The 9,538-nt window shown below is 35.3% G+C and overlaps 1 protein-coding gene across 4 annotated transcripts in view; it reads right to left on the reverse strand.

Annotated features, from left to right (window-relative positions):
* Positions 1-3,322: 3,322 nt before the first annotated feature.
* The window catches only part of LOC122264728 (uncharacterized), a 57,445-nt gene continuing 51,229 nt past the window's right edge, over positions 3,323-9,538 (reverse strand). For 2 of the 4 annotated variants that reach the window (XM_086549763.1, XM_086549762.1), the window contains one exon: positions 9,260-9,538. This exon is cut by the window's right edge and continues 807 nt beyond it. Coding sequence is in view for 2 of the 4 variants with exons in the window: in XM_086549759.1 (XP_086405885.1) it covers positions 5,097-5,612 (516 nt within the window). In the remaining 2 variants the exon portion in view is untranslated. Of the gene's footprint in view, positions 5,613-9,259 lie in introns of those variants that run through there. The other 2 variants (XM_086549760.1, XM_086549759.1) reach the window with 2 other exon arrangements.

A 9,538-nucleotide genomic window follows, 5' to 3' on the forward strand; every position in this document is an offset into this window, starting at 1 on the left:
TAATCAATTCATGAATGACATGAAGGGCTGGAATGAAAGATTTTTGCGGAACTGACATTGAAACCTTAAAAAAATATGTAAATATCCGGCCCCGGAAGTCTTGCCTGTACCATCAGGCAAGTTGCTAAAAAGCAGGCAAGCTTTATACCTGCTCCCCCAGGCATTCATATCTGGAGACAGGTACTGCTTGCCGTCGCAAGTCTTAGTAAGCTCAAGTTTAGTCAGCGAGCCACCTAATTTTAGTAATGACCATGACTTACTCGTCAAGGTATAAAGGCGAAACATTTATTTTCTGAAATACTCTTTCATTGTTGTCTACAATCATGGTGATGGTCTTTGACTAGGTTGATTTTCCACTCGCCATCTTCAACATGGCCATTATCGTTACAAGTATTGTTAGACGTTTAGAAGTAGTAATCATAATGACACAATGTAAATTCTTTAAGCTAAGAAATAATAACAAATTACCTTTAGTAGACTTTCTTATATTTTCTTCACAAGTTTCAAGCATAACTCGAAATTTACATATGTTATTTATGTACTGGTTTGCTCACTACCTCTTTAACAATTTTTATTTTAACACTCCTGATAACAAAAATACTTCCATAACAGCCTTTCACTGAAGCCTTTCACTAGGAGTGGCAAGTTTATAATCATTGCTCCACAAATACCAAAATTTATCAAGTTGATGTTGAACACTGAAATCCCTTGCTGTGATATATAAATGTTGGTCATTAATTAACTTGAAATCCACCAGAACGACCAATGAGAATTATGAAGGTGAAAAAGGCTGGGAATATTGGATTCTTCTGTTTTCCTCAAAGCAGACTGAATTGATCTGATTAAATATTCCCATTAACCTTCCCTCCATGGAGAACCGGGAACAATAAAATTCCACTGAGGAAAAAATGGACCATATTCTTAAGCTGAGCTGAGTATTTTCAGAATATAAAACTTAAGGGAGATCTCTACATACTGCAAATCTATGAATACGAAGAATACAGTCAGAGGTTCTAGGTGTAGTCCCCTTACTAAATTACATGTAAACAACAAACTATACATGTTCTTGAAAGATTAATATAAACAAGGAACACCAAATTCAAGTCCTGTAAAAGGAGGGGCAGATGCTCAATCCTGGGAATAGTACAGTAGGTTGATATATCACATGAAGGAACTATAATAGGACATTTACTCTCAAAACTCAAGTCAACATTCTCCAACAGCTTTTGAATCTCAACAGGTCTTCATTGTCTATAAAAGACTTTTAAGGAAGAGATTTACCTTTTCTCAAGGCTATAAATTCCTGAGCATAATCACTTGTCTGCGCATGGTATTATGATTAGGACTTGGTCTTAGATAACTCAGAAGAAGACAGCTTACCAGTATTATTCATAAATCTCATAACCCTAGCCACATCGTGATGCGCCTTACTAAAGTGACTCCACTTCTCAAACTCAAATACTCAAGAAGGTATCACTGACAGGGATTTAACATGCCAGATCCCACCACAAGTTCCTTGTCGATAAGGGCAACTTCCACTCTATCTTCCCCACAACGTCAGCCGACAGGAGCCACCCCTGTGGCCCCTCCAACATCAAGCTCATCGCCGCCAAAGCAAGTGAGATTCCTTTTAACGGCTGTGCATCTTGGGATTAACTACGACGACCTAGCCACCAGCCAAGAGAAGAATCCTGAGACGGCCGCCTATCCCATTTCCATCACTGGCCTACAATGGGAAGACATCCCTTTTATTGACAACAAACATACTCTGCTCTGCGACGTAAGGACTGGCCGCCCCCTTCCCCTTATCCCAATGCAGTTTCGCTAAAAGGTATTCAGTATCATCCACCGCCTCTCACATGCATCCGGACGCTACACCACCTAGCTCATAATACAAATATTCTGTTGGCATGATATATAGAAAGACGGCTGCGACTGGGCCCGATAATGCACTGCCTGGGAGATAAGCAAAAACAGCCATAAATCAAGAATAGCGAAATTTCCAAAAAATGCACTGGTTCAGCCACCTCTATGTTCACACCCACCCTACACAGTCAAGTAATATGTGATAGACAGATCGACTTGACTGTGATTGGCCGACGGGGGTGATGGCAAGTTTATAAGCCCTGCCTTCCAAATGACTTCCAAGAGACTCCAGGCACTCAAGGTTGGCTCTGGAATTTGGAGACATTGGAAGGGTCAGATCATGTGAGGTGCACACATGTAGAGATATTTTTCTTTGATATTGATTATAATTATTAGCTTTGTAATTCCTCTCATATCTATACACATTGTACTTCAAGTCAAGTCACAAATCAGATTACCGAGGTTATATCTATGTGAGATCTAGTGGGTCGCGTGGTCTGTTAGTTAGAAGCCGGGATTGTCACTCTTACGACCCGGGATCGAGTCTTGGTCAGGGAGGTAACATTTGTATTTCCATATTAAATGCGTTACTGCATTCTACCATCTTTCTCTCTCTCTCTTTCTCTCTCTCTCACACACACACACACACACACACACACACATATATATATATATATATATTTGTATATATGTACATATATACATATATATATATATATATATATATGTATATATATATATATAATATATATATATATATATATATATATATATATATTATATATATATATATATATATATATATATATATATATATTTATATATATATATTATATATATATATATATATATATATATATAATATATATATGTACATATATACTGTATATATACATATATATGTACATATATATATATATATATATATATATATATATATATATATATATATACATATAAATATATATATATGTATATATATGTATATATATATATATATAAGTATATATATATACATACATGTATATATATGTACATATATATGTATATATATACACATATATGTACATATATATATTTATATATATAAATGTACATATATATATATATATATATATATATACATATATCTATATCTATATCTATATCTGTCTATCTATCTATCTATCTATATATATATATATATGCATTTTTTATGTAGTCTGTCATCAACAATAGTACTAATGATAAGCATCTAGATAAAATCTCTAGAAATAATGATTAAAACACTTGACTCAGGTGCACCGAGAAGGGAGAATAATACCGGTGACACCAAAATTTGCTTATTATAACAAGTTATGATAAAAGTTTTTATAATTTAAAGATTAAGTTTTAATCTTTTTGATTGAATGTTATATTCCCAAAAAAGAAAAGAAATAAAAAATGGAGGGCAATTAGTTCAACCATGAAAACCATCTTTAAATTTTCTACTGATTTATTTTTATTACATTACAATACAAACTATATTCATACATTGTTGATTATTTATTCATTGCAAAATGGTATGTGCCTACTGCAGGAACAGTTATCCAAAACTTGTTGAAAAACAAGAGGCAGTATTTAGAAGTATCGTTCTCATTAGGGTAACAATATGGCCTTTTTACAGATGATGAGCATGATGCGTAAATATACAAATTTTACTTCCCTGACCGGGACTCGAACCCGTGTTGTAAGATTGACAGGTACGGTGGTGAGACCAATCGGCTACTCGACCCGCTAAAAGAAATGTCCAACCAGACGCCTTATGAGACGTCATGGAAATTACCTATGTGCTATATGCACATAGGTAAATGAGACGTCATGGAAATTACGTATGTGCTATGTGCACATAGGTAATTTCCATGACGTCTAATAAGGCGTCTGGTTGGACAATTCTTTTAGCGGGTCGAGTAGCCGATCGGTCTCACCACCGTACCTGTCAATCTTACGGCGCGGGTTCGAGTCCCGGTCAGGGAGGTAAAATTTGTATACATATATATATATATATATTAAATGCGTTACTGCATTCTAGCATCTTTCTCACATGATGCGTAATTTTCTGGTTCTCTACAAGTCTCACATATTCTGGTCACTATTTGCAGGACTCACTACATGAATCTTGGTAATCCTGAGAATCATATACACATCGTATTCACAGATATTGAAAGTAAAAATGTACAACTGCAAATTATATACAGTGTTTTTTCATATAATGTGGAGTCCTATTTATAGCATATGAGTAGGCTTCGCATTAGCTTAATTCTGAAGCCTGCACTGCTGAAGTGGTATAACAATGGGACTGTCAGACATTTAGGAATCCGACCTTACCCCTTGACGCAATCAAATCTGAAGGTTTGTTATAGAGTTTAGAACCCCCTTTTATTTTGTGCCCTAACAAAAACAACTTCTCTTTGAATGCCATTTGCATGAAAAAAAAGAAATATGTTTCTGCATTATTCAAAAATGAATGTGCCACATCATGCAAATGCCTTTATTAGGGGCCTTGGAAAAGTTACATACTTGTTCAAGTTAGCCATATCATTACTTTGTACTGTAAAAATAGCTACTTTTCTGTTCCATGACTTTTTAAAATGCGCTTCTCCTTCGCCCATACATAGACAGTGGGGACCATGGGTTCATACCGTATTTAATCACACCGTATTTAGTCATAGTTTTCTGATAAGCCAACTGTGGGATACTGTATTCAGAAAAGCAATTTGACAGTGAAGGAAAAGTGTCCTTTTTTCACCATTCAGATTGATATGTGTTACTCCAAACATAGAGCTTGCATAGCCCTTTGTACTGCAGGTTAAGAATCTTTTTACAGTATTATGAAAAACAAACGTTATCTACTTAAGCATATAGTTTAAAAATTATAATTTATATAGTTTTGAATCAAATCGGTAACTTTTTACAATGAAAATTTTACGGATGGATAACATGGAGCAGAAGTCATTCGAAAAAATGTAGGAATAATTAGAGTGCAATGTATTTCAGTTGGTTCTTCTAAGCCCCATAACCAGACCTGTGGCGTCAGACCGGAAGGTTACTGCTAGAGATAGTGATCTCTGCCTAGATGGCTGGGCAGTTAAGATGTTATCGCATCACACCCTCAGGGCTCCTTGCTTGAGTAACAGTCAAGTATTTGTCTTGTTTGCATTCACCAAAACAACATAATTTTCCTTAAAGGAAACATATCTAAACACTGCAATTTAGATCTTTGTCGAATCAGTTCCTACTTTGGGAGAATAAGACTCCTGATACATTCCTGGATTAGCAATTTCAAAGCTGTCCTCCCCCTGACGCACAGGATTTGCATCCGTAGTTAAACGTGGTCCCATATTGTGATTACGATTACCGCTACTTGCGTTAGATGCTGTATTAGGGACCCAATTAAATGTGTTCGTAACCATCGGATTATCAAAATTACAGGAATTTCTAGTCAACTGAGGCGGTCTCATATTGCCGAGTCCACTGTAACAGTGCGATGTGTTGGCAGATCTGAACTTCTGCAGTCCAGCTTGAATTAGCTCTCTTCTAATGGTACGAGAGCTAATATCCATCTTCATTTGTTGAATAAAGAGTTTTCTTAACACTTCAGACGACACATTCTGGTTGGCTCTGGCAAGTTGTATTAGCTTTTGTCGCTCTTCCGGAGTCAGCTTCTTTTTACGCCCTCCCGTTCTCCTTTTCGGCAGCTCTGTCACATGGCTCACTTGCTCCTGAAACTAAATGGTTGAGCATTACTGATGGAGAAACTGTAAGTCTTTATGTTGTTCGAAAAACTGAAGATGTAGCGAAGGTTGATAGTGAGAGTGTAGTGTGGCGGATTCCTTCACCAAACCCAATCGCAGAATCAGACTATTTTAGGAAAGTCCTTTAATTAGTTGAAGGAAGTTCTATCACGTTTTGTGCAAAAGTGCAAGCAAACTGTGGACGGCCCAGAACCAGCTGCTGTTTTTTGTTTTAAGTCGCTGTTACTGCGGCTTTGCCTTTAAGGCAACGGACTTGATAGTGATTCAACATCTATATCTAAAAGAAGAAAAAAAAGAAGAAAAAATAAATTGCTTAAAGAGAGGATAGCCTTTCTCCTTCACCGACCACACCCGGTGGGGATGCAAAGTATCCCCACAAGCCCGGTGTTCCCCAGCCTGACAGCGGCACCACGGCGCCTGTTGTGATGGATGAACAACTACCATCGAAGCATACCAGACAAAAACGTATAACCCTAACAGAGCAAGTGGTGATAAAAAACGAGTTTAAAACAAGGTATAAACAAAGAAAAAGGAAGGGGAAAACAGAAAAGAACGAAGACGCAATCTACTACAGGGAGTATCTAAACCAAAGGTGTTATACCTCTGCAAAACAAAATGCCACGCAAGCACGGAGGAGGCAGACATCGCAACCATTTACTTTCCCAGCGTGGGTGACGTAAATGCATTCATAACCCAAATTAACTACTCAGATTTATTTTGGCCCCCCCCAAAAAACTGTGTAAACTGTAAACATTAGCAGGCTACTCCCCCACCCCAAACAACCGATCAACCGACACATCTCCGTCCCCGCTCCCTCTAAGCAATAGTGAACGAATACCAGGTGTATCAGCATCTAAGCCGAATAGCAAAGATTAAGTCTCCTGACGATGTCCCTTTGAGCTTAAAAAGTGAGTTTGTTCCCGAGTTTGGCATCCCCTGGCATCACTGAAAGCGTGGTTCCTGACCTTTGAAAGAGAGCTATTGTAGCTCCGTTCCCAAAGACTAAGACTAGCCCATTTCACTTCCCTATCCCATGGACTTATGGAAGTGATTTCCTTAGGATTTCACGAGGGCTGGGTGAATGGATCTCTTCGCTCCTCAACCTTCTCTCACAGAGATGTCGAGCAAACAACCAGACTTCTCATGAAGTCGAGCTGCAGTGTGGTGTCTCTTAAGGTACTGTCCTCGGCCCATTAATGAGAAAAATATTCCACGTGTAAACAAAAGTACAATTATGTGGACGACATGACACTTGCACCCGAACTTAAAACAGGGCAAGGCAATATATTGTTACAAGATTCCTCAACCGCAAAACCTAAATTGCACCTCTGATGTGAGCCTGTTAGGAGTAGTAAATGTTTAAAGACAAATACATAAATATATACATATGTATGTCTGTATGTATATATATATATATATATATGTATATATATATATATATATGTATATATATATATATGTATATATATATATATGTATATATATTGTGTGTGTGTGTGTGTACATATATATATATATATATATAATATATATATATATATATATATATATATATATATGTACATAAATATATACATATATATGTATATATATATATATATATATATATATTATATATATATATATATTATATATATATATATATATATATTTAATATATATATATATATATATATATATATATATATATATATATATATTATATATATATAATATATATATATATATATATATATATATATATATATATATATGTATATATATATATATATAATATATATATATTATATATATATATAAAATATATATATATGTATATATATATACATATATATATATATATATATATATATATATATATATATATATATATATATATATATATATGTTATTTTTTTATTTTATTTTTTTATGGAATAAGAGGAATGTAAAATCAAAAGGATGAATTCAAATGGGAGTCCGAATATTCATTTTCTTTAGTTTTCAAGAGGAAATGCCAACAGTTGCTGTTACAAGAATTAAGGGAACATTTCGTATATTGGGCATATCAGTATTGCATATCTTCAAACCAGATTTTAGGTATTCAAATATTCAAGTGGTGGTTAAATAACAAATATCAGAGTATCGTCATAATATCTCAATTATATTGTTTATTTCATGATGCGGCAAAAGTGGTGCCATTGTACTCTGAGCCCAATCCTTTTCTGTAAGATGAATTACTTACTATTATTATCCAAAACATGCTGCTATTTTTCTAAACTGATTTTCCATTTCCGATTTATAAATTACTTGTACTTTCAATACTCTGCAGATAACCAAAGTTTTGATTTAAAGCATTCCTAAGAGACAATGTTTTCAGCCAAACATCACCTTTTTATGTTTCGAAGCATTGGTGTCCTCGTTTATTAAGTTTACTATTTCAGAAGAAACATGATCAGTTGAAAATAGGGCACTTTCCTGTCCCTAAGCTGATTAAAAAACATTTTTGTATGAAATTAAAAGGCTGGGACTCAAGCACACTCACGTTTGTATGTCTCTAAGTTCTGTTGATCTCTCGTTGTCAAATATCAATTTCCTAAATACCTGTGATTAATAGCACAGGTGGCAAGATAAACAGGGTAACATTAACACAATGTAGCCAGGAAAAACGTCTGTAGTCACTCTCATAGGGCTAGGAACAACGGGGTTATTCTCTCTCTCATCTCACTGTTCTTTGTGCTTAGGAGAATCTTTTAATACCCGCTTCTAAAACTGCATTCCCTAAAAATCCTGCATTTCAGGTCCGGGTATAAAGTGTTATTCTACCGCATCCTCCAATACTTTCTTTGTATCCAGTAAATGCGCCTCTATTCTGTGCATCTTAATCGCCTTCCGATCACACAGGAAACTATGTGGGAGGTAGATGCCAAAGGCTGTCATGATGCTCGTCTGTGTGCTTCTTTGCGTGCCTCTGAAGCTCCTCTTTTCTGCTCATGGTAGCTTTACGCCTCCTACTAGCTTGATAGTATATGCACATATGTTAAATATTAGGTCAGGTAACCTGGGTTCTGACAGACCCCCAATAATGTCACACACCTACGGTCTGTTGGACCCCATCAGTTCTATAGGTAGAAAATAGAGCCAAGTCTAGAAATAACCTCATTACTTCCATAAACTACTTAACTAGTCTAAAAGGTAGATAGAAGGAACACATACCTAAGGTTATCTCAATATACGAAAAAAACACAAGCAAATTTAGCTGGGGTCTGCCAGCCCCCCAGTTATTTGTACAGGGTCAAGCTTATTGGAAAACGTCGATAAACGTGTGGTATAAAAAATGGTCTATTATAAAATGGTAAGAGCTTATGCAATACCATAATGGTTGATGTCCATTAAAGATGTCCTTTTTTCTATTGCAAGCATCTTGTCAGACTCTCTAAAGCTTGATGTTTCTTGGGAAACTACAAATGGAATAACCATTCGTTTCCCCAACGCTGGCCGAACCTACTAAACAGCAAACATTTGTTAACTATGAAAAAATATAGAATGTTTGAGTTACCTTTCATTTTGAACACATGGGCGTTACTTACCAGTAACAATGAGCTGTCTGTCAGTAGTGTAGGAAGATTAAAAGACGATAATAGAGACATTTGGGCTTTTATTATATGTCCACTTATTGGAGTTGGTCTCAACTGTATTATAACAAAAATGTAAGTTGTATCTTATTAAACATGAAGATACTCTTGCATCATATAAATATCATATATAACTTTATTAATGGTAATTCCTCCGATTTCCACGAATAATGAAATCCAGACTTTCATTTCTCTAATTTAATGACGAATTATTAATGCAGCTTTCCTTGACCTAAGTTGTTATATCCTTTAATGACCTAAATAATTTTTCATTTCACAATCATA

Source organism: Penaeus japonicus, unplaced genomic scaffold, assembly GCF_977035675.1.
Source record: "Penaeus japonicus unplaced genomic scaffold, GWHDUDI00000001_assembly GWHDUDI00000022, whole genome shotgun sequence".
Classification (NCBI taxonomy): Eukaryota; Metazoa; Arthropoda; class Malacostraca; order Decapoda; family Penaeidae; genus Penaeus; species Penaeus japonicus.